Genomic DNA, 18,905 nt, shown 5'->3' with positions numbered 1-18,905 from the left:
ATTTTTTATGAGTGTCTTCTGCATCGTCTGTCAACACTGTACACGGCCATTTTCAATTTAGTCAATAACTCACTTCCTGTTTCAGATCATTTCAGGCACCCCTTCTAGGATGTCTTAGGATGACCCAAGGGACATGTATGCCAAATTGTATGCTTTTATGAGATTCTTTAGTTGTCTGTTGAGTCAATCGACAACACTGTAGGTGGTCATTTTCAATTTTGTCAATAACTCACTTCCTGTTTAAGATTTTTTTGGGCACCCCTTCTGGGATGTCTTGGGATGACCCAAGGGACATGTATGCCAAATTGTATGCTTTTATGAGATTCTTTAGTTGTCTTTTGAGTCAATCGATAACACTGTAGGCGGTCATTTTAAAATGTGTCAATAACTCACTTCCTGTTTAAGATTTTTTTTGGGCACCCCTTCTAGGATGTCTTAGGATGACCAAAGGGACATGTGTGCCAAATTGTATGCTTTTATGAGATTCTTTAGTTGTCTTTTGAGTCAACGGTCAAAAGTTTAAGTGGCCATTTTGAATTTTGTCCATAACTCAGTTCCTGTTTAAGATTTTTTTGGGCACCCCTTCTAGGATGTTTTAGGATGACCCAAGGGACATCTGTATCAAATTTCATGCTTTTATCCGCCGCGTAACGATTTGGCCTTTTTTTGTGCTTAGTACCCCCTACTATATAACTTTCGTCATACACAGCCTTACGGTTGTCCTTAACTGGCTGGGGTCAAGGGGCTATCTTCTGCGCGTTATATCTCGATAACGATGCGTTTTTGGAATATGTCGTACAGCTCATTAAGGCGCACGCGTGGATGCCCTTGGTGTCCCGATCCGACATTCCTACGAGAAATTTGTTTTTTAAAGTTTGCATTCACTATGGTCTAAAGGTCTAACACTCTATGTAGCTCCCTGAAAGTAGAGGACTCTGCGTGGGAGTGTCGTACGAGAAAGGCGAAGACATTGACGCGTGCGCCTCTGCGAGCTTTACAACATATCCGAAAGGCGGATTCTAAAAACATATCGTTAACGAGATATTACGCTTTATTGCGCGTTCTAAGTCGACATTTGGTGACCAGTTCTAACCCATGCCCACTTAGCCCGTACAAAGCCCATATGAGACCAAGTACAGGGTGATCAGTTCTAACCCAAGCCCACTTAGCCCATATATAGCCCATATGGAACCCACTTTTGTGACACCAGTTCTAACCCATGCCCACTTAGCCCGTACATAGCCCATATGGGACACAGAAAAGGGTGACCAGTTCCAACCTATGCCCACTTAGCCCACGTATAGCCCATATGAGACCCAGACATGGGTGACCAGTTCTAACCCATGCCCACTTAGCCCGTGCATAGCCCATATGAGACCCAGACATGGGTGACCAGTTCTAACCCATGCCCACTTAGCCCACATATAGCCCATATGGAACCCACTTTTGTGATACCAGTTCTAACCCATGCCCACTTAGCCCATACATAGCCCTTATGGGACCCAGACATGGGTGACCAGTTCTAACCCATGCCCACTTAACCCACATATAGCCCATATGAGACCCAGACATGGATGACCAGTTCTAACCCATGCCCACTTAGCCCGTACAAAGCCCATATGAGACCAAGTACAGGGTGATCAGTTCTAACCCAAGCCCACTTAGCCCTTATATAGCCCATATGGAACCCACTTTGTTACACCAGTTCTAACCCATGCCCACTTAGCCCGTACATAGCCCATATGGGACACAGAAAAGGGTGACCAGTTCCAACCCATGCCCACTTAGCCCACATATAGCCCATATGAGCCCCAGACATGGGTGGCCAGTTCTAACCCATGCCCACTTAGCCCACACATAGCCCATATGGAACCCACTTTTGTGATACCAGTTCTAACCCATGCCCACTTAGCCCATACATAGCCCATATGAGACCCAGACATGTGTGACCCGTAAGGGTCCATTTGGTTCCATTTGTACACTCTCATAGTTACACACCCGCACGGGTCCATTTAGAACCCCCCACAAGTAACCATGAGGGTCCCTGGACCACACTTTGAGACCCACTGGTGTAGCAGAGTGTTTCCAGTGAGTCAACACCCTGACTCTGTTTGACCAGAATGGAACAGAGCCTTCATTTAAGACCTGTGAAGGAAGAGGCCCAATTTCTTTCCAATATGGCTGCTGTGCATAGAGCCTATAGAAGGTTCATTTGGCAAAGGGTCCTTGTAAGAAGATTAGGAAAGGAGACATGTGTACCTCTATGCTGCCAGTGGATTCAACATACATTCTAAAGGAGTTACGTCGCCCTCTGGTGGTGGTTTCTGTTTGAAGCACCAGTGAGAAAATGCAATTGAATCTATGCCTGGTGTTGTGTTGTGTTTCTGCTAACTTTCCTTTTATTTTGTATTATTTTTTACTGAATGGGATCCCAGAATGTTTTTCTGCTGACCTGACTTGTCTGTCGTCACTAGTTCTGTCTTGAGGATGTTGCAGAGAGAGAGAGAGAGAGAGAGAGAGAGAGAGAGAGAGAGAGAGAGAGAGAGAGAGAGAGAGAGAGAGAGAGAGAGCTCTTACTTAACGTCTGCATGAAGCAGGGACCCCTTAACTGAGAGAGAGATGAAGCAGGGACCCCTTATAGCTGAGAGAGAGATGAAGCATGGACCCCTTATAGCTGAGAGAGAGATGAAGCAGGGACCCCTTATAGCTGAGAGAGAGATGAAGCAAGGACCCCTTATAGCTGAGAGAGAGATGAAGCAGGGACCCCTTATAGCTGAGAGAGAGATGAAGCAGGGACCCCCAATACATATTGTATAACATTGTGTTGCAGACTAAAGGTTTTCATAGATGTCATAGATAGCTTTATTGACTAGTTTGACAGCATATCATTAGATTCATGTTAATGTGTATGTTCAGACATTTAACCACTTAAACCATCAATACTTAAACTTGACCTTTGACTCTGTACTTGGTCTGTTCTGTTTTTCCCTCTACACCTCTTAGCCTAAAATATCCGATCTACAAGTCATGGGTTTGGATCCAGTGATAGATGGTGGTCTTTACGGTGAACCAAACAAGGTTATAGTTTTATACACAGAGGCATTGAAACTCACATCCCAGTTTGTGTCTCTAGATCACTGCTTCCCAAACTAGTGAAAATAGCAGATCTACAAGCTCACAACGCGTCGCAGATCTGCTATTTTCACTGCTTCTTAAACATGTTGTTTTCTGATTTAGGGAATTTCTTTGATATTTTATTTTATTTTATTTAAATTTTATTTAAATACAAATATTTCAAAAATGTTTTAATTTGGTTTCGTCTCACGAAAATGTGTAAATATCTATGTGGAAATCTTTAGAAAATCTTTTAAAATAATAATAGTAAATGAAAAAATGTAGGAGACAAAAAATAAAGGGATATTCACTCACCACTCACCCACGAAAAAGGATCCGCGACCCACAAATGGGTCCCGACCCACTGTTTGGGAAACAGTGCTCCAGAGTAGGAGTGTACCTGGACCACAGTGCAGAGGTCATGACCTCCAGAGTAGGAGTGTACCTGGACCACAGTGCAGAGGTCATGACCTCCAGAGTAGGAGTGTACCTGGACCACAGTGCAGAGGTCATGACACCATGACTCCTTCAAGCAACTTGGATTGTGCATTTCATTTGTAAACCAAGGTCCCCAGAGTGTCGCCGTTCTATGTCACACAAAAGTAGCAAAAATAGCCTCAAAACGTGTCGCACTGCGACGCGTTTTGAGCTTGTAGATCTGCTATTCTTGCTATTTTTGAATTGGAATCCAGATTTCTTTGTGCTATTTTTGAATTGGAATCCTGAAAAGTTAAATTTTTATTACATTTCAAATGCATTTAGTTATACTTATGTTAACTTTATGAACTTAAATACAAATACATTGGACATAAAAAAGACAATAGAATTGTAATACTAGTCATTAAGCAACTAAGTAATCAAAGCGGGTCATGTTTGCATGTTTGGAATTGTAACAGCTGAAATCAATAATAGGTCAGTATTCCGATATTAACCTGCGGGCCGCATTAAGTGAAGGTGGGGGCCGCATGTGGCCCCCGGGCCGCCAGTTGCCCATGTATGATCTGGAGGAAGAGTGAGAGGCAGCGAGTCAGAGCTGCTTGAAGTCCAGTGTGAAGTTTTCACAGTCACTGATGATTTGGGGCGTCGTGTCATCTGCTGCTGTTGGTCCACTGTGTTTTATCAAGTCCAGAGTCAACACAGCCATCTACCAGGAGACTTTAGAGCGCTCTGTTTTTCCGTACGTTGACAAGCGTTATGGAGATGCTGATTTCCCTTTCCAGCAGGACTTGGCACCTTCCCACAGAGCCACAACTAGAAAAAGTGCTCCTCGGAGGAGTCGCCAGGTCAGGTAGGTTATTGTGGGCCTGCAATGTTGGGAATGCGCCAATCAGGATGGAATATGAAAAATCGGACGAAGCCGCCTTGATCACTTGACTATAAAGATAATGTGTACCGATTTGCGTGATGTTTGGACAGAATTTGTAGGAGTAATATAAAAGATGTTTGGTGCAAAACTCGGCCTCCTGGTGGCGCTATAATAGGGCAATGTTAAAAGAGCGGCATTTGTTCCTAAATGTAGTGCGAATGTGCGTGCAAAGTTTCACCGCAATCGGACGCTGCCTTCATGATTTGCGGCATCTTGTTAGAAATGCAAACTCCTGCAAACTTTAGATGTCAATCTTAGCCAATCACGATGGAATATGAAAAATCAAACAGATCCGTCTTGATCATATGACTATAGAGATCATGTGTACCGATGAAATTTGGATAAAATCTGAAGGAGTAATATCCAAAAATGTGTTTACATAAGTCGGCCTCCTGGTGGCGCTATAAAAGGCAGATGTATAAAATACAGGGCAAAGGTTTTTCCTTGGCCTCTAGGGAGTGCGCATACAAGGTTTTACATAGATTGGTGCAGTTATAGGTAAAAACACAAATCGGCCTGTTTTGTGTGTGTGTGTTTGTGTGTCCTTTTTTTCCCCCGTTGTATTGCAGTTCTATTATACATAATGTCGAGAAAGAGAGACAGGGAAAGTTTCAGTGTGTTTTGTCTTTAGAAGTTCGTCAAAGTTTTAATGGAGGTTTTATTCTATAGATAGAATAATAGAAGAAAACTGCTGACTCATATTTCAACAGGGTGGAAAATTTTTCTACCAGTGTCAACACACACACACACACACACACACACACACACACACACACACACACACACACACACACACACACACACACACACACAGGAAGAGGAACCTCCCATGTCATGTGATTTCTGAGGAAATGAAACCAAACTGAACACGTCTGATAGTCAACTAGACAGACAGAGAGACAGTCAGTCAGTCGTACTAAAATGGCGCAGCAGGGAGTTCAACTGGATCAGGAACAGTTGTGTTGTTCTATCTGTCTGGATCTACTGAAGGATCCAGTGACTGTTCCCTGTGGACACAACTACTGCAGCAGGTGTATCGAGGGTTACTGGAACCAGGATGATCAGAGAGGGAGGTTCAGCTGTCCACAGTGCAGACACACCTTCATCCCAAGACCTGTTCTGAACAAAAACACCATGTTGGCTGAGGTGGTGGAGAGCCTGAAGAAGACAGGTGATACCTTTAAATTCTCTTGTAAATACAGCTCACTGACGCTGTTTAATTGAACTATTTTAAAATGTTTTCAAAGATAAGGCCCATGGTCTAAAAGGATAACACAAAATCCATTGAAGTCCCACTGTATATACTCAATTCATCAACATAGCATAAAAAATAACACCAATAATCAAAAATATAAACGACTATATGAACAGAGTAAAAAAAAAGGGGGGGGGGGGTGGTTGAACACCTTTCTAAGGAGAAGTGATATTTATCTCCCCCTTTGGCCTCCTGAAAGCTGTATTTTCAGGCCTGTTTTAAAGGAGAACGGTCATTTTTTAAAGGGATGAGGTCAGGGCATTCCACACTTGGGTGTCAGTGCTGTAGAAGGAGAATTTACCCATGTTTGTTCTATAGGTGGGTGTTGTCAGTAATCATGATGGGAGTTACTAGCTTAGTCTTCCTCGGGACCAGCGTGAACCCCAGTGCCTCAAAAGATTATTATTTTCTCATGAGGAAATAACAGGAGTCACACATGACTGAGTGACACATCGCTGACAAAACTGCACTCAGATCACATTAATTATATTCCAGTTCTTAATGTACTTTGGTGATAAAGAAAATCTATTTGGTACAAATACTCAGATCCAAGGCCATCAACTGTGACCTTTTTGTCAAGATACAATAATATGCAGCTTCAAAGATTAGGACATAGAGCTAACTTTAAACTGAGGCCATCTGTTCTAAAAAAATATATATAAAAAAAATGAAATGCATAGAGTAACTGTCATGAAGAGCGTTTTAATTACAGTGATTACACATTTTTTTCACCAGATTATAAATAACAACTGGTGATATGACAATACCTTACATGCTCATTCTGCATGCATACAGTTTACATAGAAACCGAACATTCTCCCTGTTCCGTGTATGTTAGTGCAGAGACCTGCAGACATTTGCGCCAATCCTGTGGGTGCCGGGGAGCCCGAGCACCCACAGGAAATGTGTCGTCGGATGACTATTGTGTGATGCTTTGTAACGTGCACAGGATGCATGATGTACCCGCTCTGATACTGTGTGTTATTGTGAACAGATTTCTGTCATTCAAACTCTCTACCTGTAATCTGCAAAGTCCTTATGCAAGTTGTGGTTTCATCATCAGCCAATAATCCAATTGTATGACTTGAAAGGTTGTTAAAAAAAAAGTCCCCCTACTGGGACAGGTGCGTAGGAGCAGGCAGCCAGTGCATGAGGCAGGAAAGAATGGTGATCACGCACACTGTCTTCACTTATAGCAAAACAATATTTTATTGCGAGTACAATGTTTCCAACTGACTTTCATCAGGTATTTCTGATTAAGGGGTTACAACTTGGTTGATGTGTGTGTGTGACTTGTTGTTGAGTACCCTACCCACCCAACATAAATCGGCATCCATGCCTGCAGAGATGGAGGTTGCAGAGAGGCAGTTGTTGTTTGCAAGGCATGTGGCTAGGTTGAAGATTTCAACATAGATGACGCCGACATGCACAGCGGCGACATGCACAGCGGCGACATGCACAGCGGCGATCTTCACCCTGTCAAAACAAGATGGCACAGAGACAAGTCGATACAAACAACCTTTGATTTCCTATACTAATACATCTGGTCAAAATTCATGTCAGATCCTGTACCTAGGTGAGACATGCCCTTTGACACGATCTAAAAATGTCTCAATAGAAGAGCAGGGAGACAAAATACAACCACCCCAATTGTATAACTCTGCTGTCCAGCGCGAACCTGCTAACTCCAAAACGCTCATTGTTCAGGAAACGAAAAAACAAAATATACGTTTTTCAGGAAATGAAGAAAACCTTATATTTTTAAAACAAAACAATACTGCCTCATCAAAGTTGGTATAGTGACTTTATATATTGTCAGATACTTGCATGTGTCATTATATTATCAACACTTTACCCAAATCGTGGGTAAATCAACACTTTACCCAGCGCAAGTGGAGTTAGTAGTTTCAGACGAGCAGAAATCAAGCTGAAATGGAGTTACGTGTCCAAACAACAATAGCCACTAGCGTGGCAGAAATGCTACGAACGCCTTTCTTCTTGTCACATTGCTCTCCTCATTAAACACTTCATAGATTTTAGAAATATAATTACCTGTTTTCATAACATTAGCGTCAGTGCTAAGTTTGATAAACAGGTACACTGCATAGTTTTAACAGACTACGGGGAGTTTGTTTACATGGTCCTCCTCCTGGTTCACTGTGCAGCACGCTCTACTCATGCTGTGAAAAGGCAGCGCTGGAGAGGAGAGGGGGGAGTTGTTTGTTTTGAGCAAGTGTGGCCTTCCCTAAAATTAAAAAAGAAACAGCTAACCTAAAATGTACTAAACCAACAAAGAGATGAAAGGTCTTATTACAAAAATATTAAAGGTTTATCCCGATAAAATATCTTACAAGCGTCGGAGATGATTAATGATAGCTTCCAGATAGTTTTCTGAAGTTTAAACAGCGAGTACAGAAATGTAAACACATTTTGTGAAAAACGGTGGTTCATCCTTCTCACGACGTCATTGCCATCCCAGCTGTTGGCCTACCCTACCATGTGACTCCTAGGCAACCAGAGTCGTTGCGACCTCACTTATGCACAATATTTATAACAACAAGGCCGTGTGGCAGGTTATCTTGAGGGGGAAAATATGTTACACACACAGTCTGACATAGAGTGGTGTTAAGGCAGATAGACAGTAACAAAAACAATAGTTATCAGGCTGCGGAGACATGCTGGCTCCTATAGGCTACCAAATATGAGGGTACAGGCACATACCAATGAAATGATTTTTTATCAGATTGATAAATACATGTGTATCAATCTATCAACAGGACTCCAAGCTGTTCCTCCCGATCACTGCTACGCTGGACCTGGAGATGTGGCCTGTGATGTCTGCACTGGGAGGAGACTGAAAGCTGTGAAGACTTGTCTTAAGTGTCAGGTCTCTTACTGTGACACTCACCTCCAGCCTCACCATCAGTCTCCTGCCTTTAAGAAACACAAGCTGGTCAAAGCCTCCAGCAAGCTTCAGGAGAACATCTGCTCTCGTCACGACGAGGTGAAGAAGCTTTTCTGTCGTACCGATCAACAGTGTATCTGTTATCTGTGCTCCGTAGACGAACACAAAGGTCACGATACGATCTCAGCTGCAGCAGAACGTACTGAGAGACAGAACGCGCTCAATACGAGTCAGCGGAACATCCAGCAGAGAATCCAGGAGAGAGAGAATGACGTGAAGGTGCTTCACCAGGAGGTGGAGTCCATCAACCACTGTGCTGACAGAGCAGTGGAGGACAGTGACGCCATCTTTACTGAGTTCATCTTCTCTTCTCTTCTCTTCTCTTCCACTGAGAGAAGGCGTTCTGAGGTGAAGGAGCAGATCAGAGACCAGCAGGAACGGGAAGTGAGTCGTGCTGAAGAACTGAGGAGGCGTGTGGAGCAGGAGGTCACTGAACTGAGGAGGAGACATGCTGAGCTGGAGCAGCTCTCACTCACAGAGGATCACATCCATTTTATACAGCGTTACACCTCCTCCCTCTCAACGATCAGTGAATCTACACACCCAGTCAGCAGCAATGTCTGTCCTCTGAGATACTTTGAAGATGTGACTGTGGCCGTGTCCAAGATGAGAGATAAACTAGAGGACATTCTTACAGAAGGAGGGACACACGTCTCAGAGACAGTGAACAGAGTGGATGCTTTACTGTCAACACCAGCAGAACCCAAGACCAGAGCTGACTTCTTACAATATTCACGTCCAATCACACTGGATCCAAACACAACTAATATACTCCTGTCTCTGTCTAAAGAGAACAGAAAAGTAACAATGGACAAACTACAATCATATCCTGATCACCCAGAGAGATTCACTACAGTGAGTCAGGTTCTGAGTAGAGAGGGTCTGACTGGACGCTGTTACTGGGAGGTAGAGTGTAGTGGAGACGATGTTATTATAGCTGTCTCATATAAAGATGTCAGCAGAACAGGGTCTCTTGATGAATGTGCATTTGGATTCAATGATAAATCATGGTCTTTAGTGTGTACGAAACAAATTTATATTTTCAGACACGGAGGCATTTCAACTGTCATCCGAGGCCGTGTGTCCTCCAGAGTAGGAGTGTACCTGGACCACAGTGCAGGTACTCTGTCCTTCTTTGTGTCTGACACCATGACTCTCCTCCACACAGTCCACACCACGTTCACACACAACCTCCATGTTGGATTTTATCCTCTATCATCTGGAGGCTCTGCTGAGTTGTGTGTCCTCAAGTAGATCACACTTCTGTTTTGTCTCTCATGTCACAAGTCCAGAATCGTTTCTTCATCATTTTATTGTTTTTCTCTCAGCCTGCGTTGTGAGCTTGTAGATCAGCTATTTTAGCTTTGCGGCGTATGATGAAGTATAATAGGGGTTTAAAGTGGTTAATAATCTATTTTAATATTTTGATCTCCTCTTGTATTCATACACCTTCTTGCTACCATGTGTCTTGTTATGATGTAATCATTACTTTATGGATTTTACATATTCTATAATTCTATTTTTTAGACTTGGTTCTCAAAATGTTCAGGCCACGACCCCCCAAAATAATCATATTTGAACTGGAGACTGCCCAAAATAATCATATTTTAATATGGGATCCCCCCAAAATAATATTTGAACTGGGGACCCCCCAAAATAATCCTATTTGAACTGGGGACCCCCCACCCTGATAAGCACTTGAAATTGTAGGAATTGATGCATTACTCTTTCTTAAGTCATATTTGACAACTTGGCAAATGTTTGACCATGTTTTTATAGTATAGTTTGTTTACTTTTGACGCTGTAATGGTCTTATTTTTATTTTATCTGCATTAAAAAGGTCTTAAAAGTCCTTAAAATGTCTCTTTATAAATGTCCAGATACCCTGTATACACTTATACTGTATGTTGGTCTGTTTACTGTTGAGTGAGAAAACAATGTTGTACATTAAGATAATCATGTGGGGACCCCCCTGGGGGTCCCGGCCCACAGTTTGAGCAGCACTGCTTTAAGATACAGTATAAATAGTCTTTGTGAATAAAGTGAAATTAAAGATGAACAAACCAAACATCTCTGATCTCTGCTTTGTTCTTCTATTCTAACAGTCTGTGTAGAAAGGTTGACACAGCAACTTTTAATCTAGTTAAATGAACGTAACCACTTAAAGGTTAAGATAGATAACGTTCTATTTACTAGTCTACATAGCTGCTTTGACACCCATTGTTATGGGTCACAAGATATGACATTTTTGGCTTCTTCTACAACAAAAAAACGTATTTAAAAAAATCTACACGCTCATGTGTTGTGTACTTGTAGTGAGCTTTAACTAATTCATGTTCATGATGTATTTTTGTATTGGGAGACACCAAATATCTCTTTAGGATCTGGAGCTATAGGCTCACCGTCCCTTGAAGTAAGGAATCGTCCCTTATTGGTAAACTATAAGACCTGTCCCAGGCTTAATGTACTGATAAGAGACACAATGTGGTCCTTATCTTTTGGGGAATTCAATCAATGACACCCAGTAGTGGAAAGTAACTAAGTACATTTACTCAAGTACTGTACTTAAAGGGATACTTCACTTTCGGGCCGGGGACACATTTAAAAAAAATATTAAAAATAAATGAAAAAAGTTATGGAAAATTCATGGCCCCCTCACGACACGCAGTGTCCTACTAATGTGTGAGGGGGCCATGAATTTTCCATAACTTTTTTCATTTATTTTTAATATTTTTTTTAAATGTGTCCCCGGCCCGAAAGTGAAGTATCCCTTTAAGTACAATTTTTAGGTATTTGTACTTTACTGGAGTATTTCCAATTTTCATACTTTTACTTCTACTCATCATCTCAGAGACAAATACAGGTATTGTACTTTTAGTCCACTACAATTATTTGAAAACTTTAGTTCCTAGTTACTTTGCATATATAAATTATAATAATATAAAATATACATTAACCACTTTAGCCCTATTTTAGACATACTGTACAGTATTTGAAAATAACCGATCTAAAAGCTCAAAACTCGTCGCATAGTGGCGCGTTGTGTGCTTGCAGATCTGCTATTTTCAAACATTTTAGTACTTTTGGTACTTTAAGTATATTTTGATGCCAATACTTTTGTACTTTTACTCAAGTAACATTTTGAACACAGGCCTTTTACTTATAACAGAGTATTTTTATATTTTGGTATTGCTCTCTCTACATCGGAGTCTCTAGTCATCTCGGTGCTGGCCAGCTCCTTTGTGCTTTCTGCACCAGCATCTTTCCTTAGTACATCCACGTAGGTAGGTGTGGGACGTCCTCTTGATCGATGCCCGTGTGTTGGTTCCCACAGTACGAGCTTTTTGACCGGGAATTCTCTGTGCCGGTGGTAGTGGCCGGCTAGTCTCATCCTCCTGACTGCTATCTTTTCTGATACACTTGGTAGTGCCCCATACAGACGCTTGTTGGTAATGTGCTCGTCCTGGTTGATGTTCAGTACCACACGTAACATTCTGGTGTAGCACCCGTCCAGGGACTTCTGTAGGGCTTGCTTTAGTGTCCAGCATTCACAGACAGTTGCAGAAAAGAAACTGATCTTGATGCGTCGGGGGAGGTTGGATTTCCACACACTGGTCATGCCATTAAGGTCCTTTTCTGTGGAGCCGACCCATGCGCCCAGGTATTTAAAGTCACTGACCTCCTTTAGCACAGTGCCTTCTGTTGTTGTTAGGGTGTTCTTGGGGGATGTTATAGGTCAAGACCTCGGTTTTCTTTGCATTTAGCATGAGGCCAACCCTAGCACACTCTAACTCCACTCTGGACAAGAGCTCCTGTGACTGCTTTACGTGGTCAGATAGCAGGCAGATGTCGTCAGCATAGTCCAGGTCTGTCAGGGTTTCTGCAGGGTGTCTCGTTGACCTTCTGGGCGTGATAGTGAAGCCGAGCTCATGCTCCCTTCCTTTCATAGCTTGTCTCAGAGCATAGTCCAGTACTGTTATAAAAAGTAAGGGGGCTAGGGTGTCACCCTGCAGCACTCCAGTTTGGATGTTGAACTCCTCGCTGTTACCTTCGGGCGTGGTCACTTGGGGCTCTCGTTCCCGTGTACATGGTTCCAATGGCTCGGTGTAGGTTGGGAGGAACATCGTAGGCCTTAAGTATTCTCAACCTCTGTGGATAGTGTCGAAGGCCTTCCTGAAGTCGATGAAGCACAGCACCGCCGCCAGGTTGTTCCTCTTTACCTCCTCAATGATCCTCCGTAACGCAAGGATCTGGGCTAAGGTGGTTCTCCCCTCTCGGAATCCGTTTTGGTTTTCCCTGAGGTGGGGGTCGATAGCACTCCGTATCCTGTTCAGTATCATGCGGTTGAACATTTTCGCAATGATACAGGTCAGGCTGATACCACGGTAATTGGCTTTGAGAGATCCCCAGATTTTGGTCCCGGGATGATGTGTGAGAGAGACCATATTTCTGGCATGATGTTTTCTATCAGAGCTTGATTGCAGATTGCTACTTTTACTTAAAGGGATAGTTCACCCCATACAGTAAATGACTTTTTTTGCCCTATCGTAAATATGTTTCTGACAATGTGTGCAAATTGCATCTGAAAGTCAATTCCACTTAAGGAATGTCTATAATAGATCTGCTGTCTCCATCTAGTGGTTGTGTATTCATATTGTAGCCAGGTTCTGTCTTAAAGCTGTATAAGCATAAACATCTCTTACATCCAGATTCATTTTCATCATGTCTACTCACTCAGTAGACATGAACTTGCCTGAATTAAATGTTTTAAAGTTAAATGAGGTGTTTTAAAGTGAAATAACCCTTTAAGATGAAGTTGTGAACCCACATGATCAGCATATGTCCAATGTCAGGCTAGAAAAGTTCCACTCATTTGATTGCTGTTCATTTCAAATCACATCTCGTCATTAAACATGACATGGAATGGAATCATGCTCGATTCTTCTAATCATAGAGCTATACAGTCTAATTCGTTGCATAAAAAGATGCAGTATTTTGGAGACATATTGTTTTCGGCAAACAATAACCACCGTTCCATCCAGCTTAGTTTTACTCCTTTTTTCTTTGACTGCAGCTGCAGTGAATCTGGTGATTACTGAAGTTATTACGGTGAATAGAACTACCCAAGTGGACGGAGGTGACGTAACTCTCCTTGAATGGCTCTGGAACTACCTAACTTACTTCTGGAACCAACTTTATCAGCTTAATTAACGGTAAGATACTGGCAATATTATTTTAGTTTACCAACTTACCTTATTTAATACAGAGCAGGGGCGTAGCCAGGCCCAGAACGCTAGCATAGGCTGGGCCTAGGCAGGAGCGGGTGGGCACGCATCTATGGCACGCATGCAGCTGTGAGAATCTCTTCAATTAGCCTAAAAGTTTGTTTACAAACTAGCATCTTTCTAGGCTGACATTGCCAGGGTGATCACTCTGGCAATGCCAGGCTAGTATGTTTCATAAGTGGCTCACGTTGTTGTGATCATGTCTATATATTTGCCTTTTTTTAATACATGTATAAATTAGGAAGTGTCAGACAGCTAGTAGCTCCTCTCCCTGTGACCCACCTCTGAATCTGTGACCGGCCGCTGTTGGCGCCATCTCTTCCTGTGACTGTGAGAAACTCTTTATAGCCTAAAGATTATTAACAAACTTGAAACTAGCTAATTTCATGAATGGCTTGTAAATCTATATATTTGCCTTTTTTATATAAATTAGGAAGTGTCAGCCAGCGCCTCCTCTGCTCCTCTCATCCCTGTGACATTGCATCTGCAACCAGTGTCCTCCTCCTCTGCTGCTCCTGACTCTCTGCCTCTGGATAAACATGTGGACACTCCTCCTGCTTCTGCTGGTCAGTGGTGGACAAAGTACTCAACCCCAGTACTTGGGGTCAAATATTACTCGGCTACAAGAATACGCAAGTATTCAAATTTACAAATTACAAAGTATGTTTTTGTTTTATGAATGCATTGCAGTATTGAATTCTAGACATAATGATAATAATAATAGTGAAAATAGCAGATCTACAAGCTCAGTGTCATGACATTGATGATGGGGGGGTATCCAATTGTTATGGGAAAATTTATTTTTGTATTCATGATAAGAAATACAAAAAAAACGTAAAAAGGTATATTTACTTGTGACCCCCAAAAATAGGTCCTGACTTACTGTTGTTGTGAGCATAAACGTACTACAGGAAGACTAACTTTTATTGTCTCCCAATAAGGCCTGTTATTGATTTAAAAATGTATTAGCTTCTAAAGGTATATGGAGGCAGAAGAGCGGTGTGCTATTCAGAAATAGCAGGCTGCAGAATGCCAATCAGAGTATAGTAGCCCTGACTGTGTATGTAGGCCAGCGCAGAGACAATCTGTCTGAAGAACACCATGGTTTCCTCCTCTGACAGGCGGTCTTTTGCGATTATGTAGTCAAGTAACTCACCCCCTGGACAGTACTGATGGATAGACAAGGAGTGGGACAGAAGCACAGGTAAAGGACAAAAGTGCATTACTTTATTATGTATTCTGCAAGTTGTATACAGATACACAAACAACCAGTCATGAGGCAAAATAAGTTTGTGTGTGTGTGTGCCTCCAGCACCATGTAGTATTGAATTAATGACATTTTTCATGTCATGCCACCATGTTGTATGACACATTACACAAAAAGAAAACAATTGACATTAACAGTCCTTCCTGTTCGTATTACGTACTTCCTTATAACATAAAACATAAATAAACATTTCGTTATAGAAAGAGTTGTGCAAAACAAAAAGTTTTAGAGTTGTGCAAAACAAAATGCATTTCACTTTCAATTTCATTAAGATCACACAAACCACATAATCTATCCTCCTCAACCGTGCCTACGTATCTACCCGTCTCAATATGAAGACCAAGTATGCCAGCCCTGATTTGAGCACATACGGATCGTTTCTTTTTTGACAAATCATACAATACATAATTTTCTGGACCATAGACATACTTTATCGCACAATAAGTGCGGAGCTTTAGTTTACACCATATCTCCAGTTCCCATTGTATTTGTTAAACGTTTCAATGACGTGGTACAGACGACAGACATGTTGATGGCTCAGGTGCTTCATGGCTTCGATCTCTACCTTCACACAAGGCAGGTCATCCTGGGGCAGGGAGAAGATGGGGCTTTCTTGATTGGTTGTCGTACATGCATCATTTATTCGTTTTGGAATTTAAGCAAACAGTATCAATAATTTAATAAAGTAACCGATTAATAATGTGTCCCTATTTTGGGCATGAATAGGTGAAAAGTTAAAAAATAAATAAAAACAAATCTAAATGAGTGAAAGTAGCAGATCTACAAGTTCAGTGCATGGTGCACAGTTTTTGCACGACATTGTTGTGTGAAGAAGTATAAAATAGCGCTTACGTGGTTAATGAAATTGTTGATATAGAACATTTATATATTTTTTAAAAGCTTGATAATTCTATTAATCAGAAAAGTTATCGATAGAATAATCGGCAAAAAATAATGAATACAGTAGTTGCACTGAAGATGGCAAGGATGTTACTCGAGCTATAATTCACCCCTAGATCTTTCTTTTCCATGATTTTGATGGCAACCTTCTCTACTGAGAAAGACGGGTGAGGCAGTCAGAAAACATCTACAGTAGTACAGCACTGAGCCACAGTGACAATCTCAGACTCTCGTACAAAACATAAATGAATGATCTGCGTTGGCTATTCAAAAATAGCAGACATACAAGCTCACAGCGCGTCACTTCAGGCCCCGCTGCGAGCTTGTACATCTATTTTTGAAACATTTTTGAAAATGTATATCAATTTGGGGCTCCTTGGCACGAAGATGTTTTAGAACTGATTTAGAAGGCATTTGTAGAATCGGCCTCAGGTCTTAACCACTTAAACCCCAGCATCTGTATTGTGGGGAAAGCTTTTCGCTGAAAATAGCCGATCGACAAGCTCACAACGCAACGCGTTGGGAGTCATAGTTTTTATGTCTGATGGCAGGGCATTCCACAGGGCAGAATAGTTGAATGCATTCATCCCCATCTTTGTGCCGAATTTGGGGGATACGAGATCAGTGGAGCTCTGTCTGGTGTTGTGCCTGTGGGCGTCTCTCACTCTAGTGAAATAGTTTGACAGATGCATAGTATCTTGAAGACAAGGCCCATGGCAAGTTTCTGTACTCTACCTTGTGATGGATGGAAAATCTGATTTTGCATATAGGTATTCTAAGTGTATTTTGAGTTCAAAGACACACGTCAGAATGCACAAAGATCCGTTTTTTTGTAAATATTTTTTTTTTGTATTTACATAATACAGTAGTTTCAATGTACAGATCATTTTTTGATATACTGTTTAGACTGACGATAGGTTCTTACCTATGATCTTACATGACTATTTCTATGCATTTGATACCTCGTGTTTGCCTTGCTTACTGTAAATCGCTCTGGATTAAGAGTGAAAAAAAAAAAAAAAAGATGGCATCACTTTGATTTAGAATTGCACCAACTGTAATGGCTAACTATAATCCCATTTTCACAAACAACCTTTTTCTTTGCTTAAAAAAGATATAGGTCAATAGCCCCTATGAGAAGAACACCAGAGAGGTTTCCAGTCTATGACGCCAGTCATCTATGACCAATCTATTGGGCAAGATAGGCGGTAGCTAGGCTACAACGTGTATTTCCTTAGGCAGCTGAGTCCATAGTCCATACAATACAATTGAGATCATAATTATATTAAGACATGTTATGTCAACATGGACAAACATGACATGTAGGCTAATTTGAGACAATCTAGCGCTAAGCAGGACTCTATCGTTATTTATTTTTTATTTTTATGTTAATCGTTTTGGGGATCCTATTTGTACAGGGTTACATGCAATAAACGTATTATGACCTATTGCATACGTACATTCGTCATTACATTCTCCTATCGTATCACTTCTCAACAGGAAGTCTGACTATGGCATTTTCGTGTAAGTAAAACCCAGATGTAAACAGGAAGTGAAATACTGTATGAAAACTCCTGAGCCAGCAATGACAGCAACAGGCAAAAAGTGGGCTCCTCAATTAAAAAATATATCCTATGATAGCAGCATGGCTACTTAACTGAATTAATTGCTCAGTCAGTAGATGCTAAAAATGTATGTCCCACTCCCTTTGGCAAGCTTGTGTGGTGGAAGCCATGGAGCACCCTAGGCAGGCTATAACTACTGTTTTACAGTCTATAGATTATTATATATTCACTGTAGATTTGACTGTACATATTGATCAATTTTGTCTCCCTCTGTGTGTGTGTGACCACACACACACACACACACACACACACACACACACACACACACACACACACACACACACACACACACACACACACACACACACACACACACACACACACACACACACACTTTACCCCTGCACCACCCAAGTGTTCATTAAGCACTCTAACATTGATTCACTTTGATTCATCTGAGTTGATGGCAGTGACTTTTGCCTACAGGCCATATGCTTTGTCTGCTACTTTAGAACGCAATTAGTCAATAGTCACTATTAGTCCGTTCCTTTAGGATGCTCTCTCTCTCTCTCTCTCTCTCTCTCTCTCTCTCTCTCTCTCTCTCTTTCAACATGTCTTCGCCTCCTAGACAGAAACAGTGGACTTTTGCAGATCACCCATTTACTACTAATACTATTGAACTTGGTAGAAGAGCTTTTGACCGTGGCACTATCTTGCAGACTTTACAATTTGCATCATGATGCAAATATTTAAAAAAAATGAAATATAAGGGCTTAATTGGTTAATGTATGTTTTGTAATAATTGTAGTAATTATATCAGCAGCATCAATATAAATATTGAACAAAGTCTCCCTCTCATACAGAGACACAAACTGCCCCAGACAAACTGTCTAGGGCAGCGGACTATCAACACATTTTCATTTGTGCCAGATGGCACTGTTCACGGCACGCCCAGTGCCATCTTACCCAGGCAAACATAGATCATACATCCACATCTCTGAGCCGTGACTTCCTGTCATCTCATAAACTCCTTTCATTTCCTCCTCCCCTCAGCCTCACACAGGAAGTGTCAAGTCAGCCCTGCCCTAGCTGCTTACCTCTCTATACCCCCCCCCCCCCCCACACACACACACACGCACACTCTTCCACCGCATCTGTCATATTCTCTCTCTCTCTCTGGCAGGGGCA

At 41.7% G+C, this 18,905-nt stretch overlaps 1 protein-coding gene across 1 annotated transcript; it reads left to right on the top strand.

The window, feature by feature from the left end:
• Window positions 1-5,375: 5,375 nt before the first annotated feature.
• LOC308078535 (E3 ubiquitin/ISG15 ligase TRIM25-like) lies at window positions 5,376-10,683 on the top strand. The gene is made up of 2 exons (XM_080419722.1): window positions 5,376-5,651; window positions 8,513-10,683. Exons 1-2 carry the CDS (start codon window positions 5,402-5,404, stop codon window positions 9,952-9,954), a joined length of 1,692 nt encoding a protein of 563 aa, XP_080275848.1. The 5' UTR covers window positions 5,376-5,401; the 3' UTR covers window positions 9,955-10,683.
• Window positions 10,684-18,905: the final 8,222 nt, after the last annotated feature.

Source organism: Gymnoscopelus braueri (assembly GCF_963280865.1).
Source record: "Gymnoscopelus braueri genome assembly, chromosome: 22".
In the NCBI taxonomy this organism is placed as follows: Eukaryota; Metazoa; Chordata; class Actinopteri; order Myctophiformes; family Myctophidae; genus Gymnoscopelus; species Gymnoscopelus braueri.
Note: the sequence above shows the minus strand (reverse complement) of the source record. Positions and strands in the feature narration are given on the sequence as shown.

Excerpts from the sequence above, each read along its gene's own strand:
- LOC308078535 (XM_080419722.1), top strand. The coding sequence starts at position 5,402 with ATGGCGCAGCAGGGAGTTCAACTGGATCAGGAACAGTTGTGTTGTTCT. Across the intron at positions 5,652-8,512 it reads GGAGAGCCTGAAGAAGACAG|GACTCCAAGCTGTTCCTCCC; the intron begins GTGATACCTTTA and ends ATCTATCAACAG.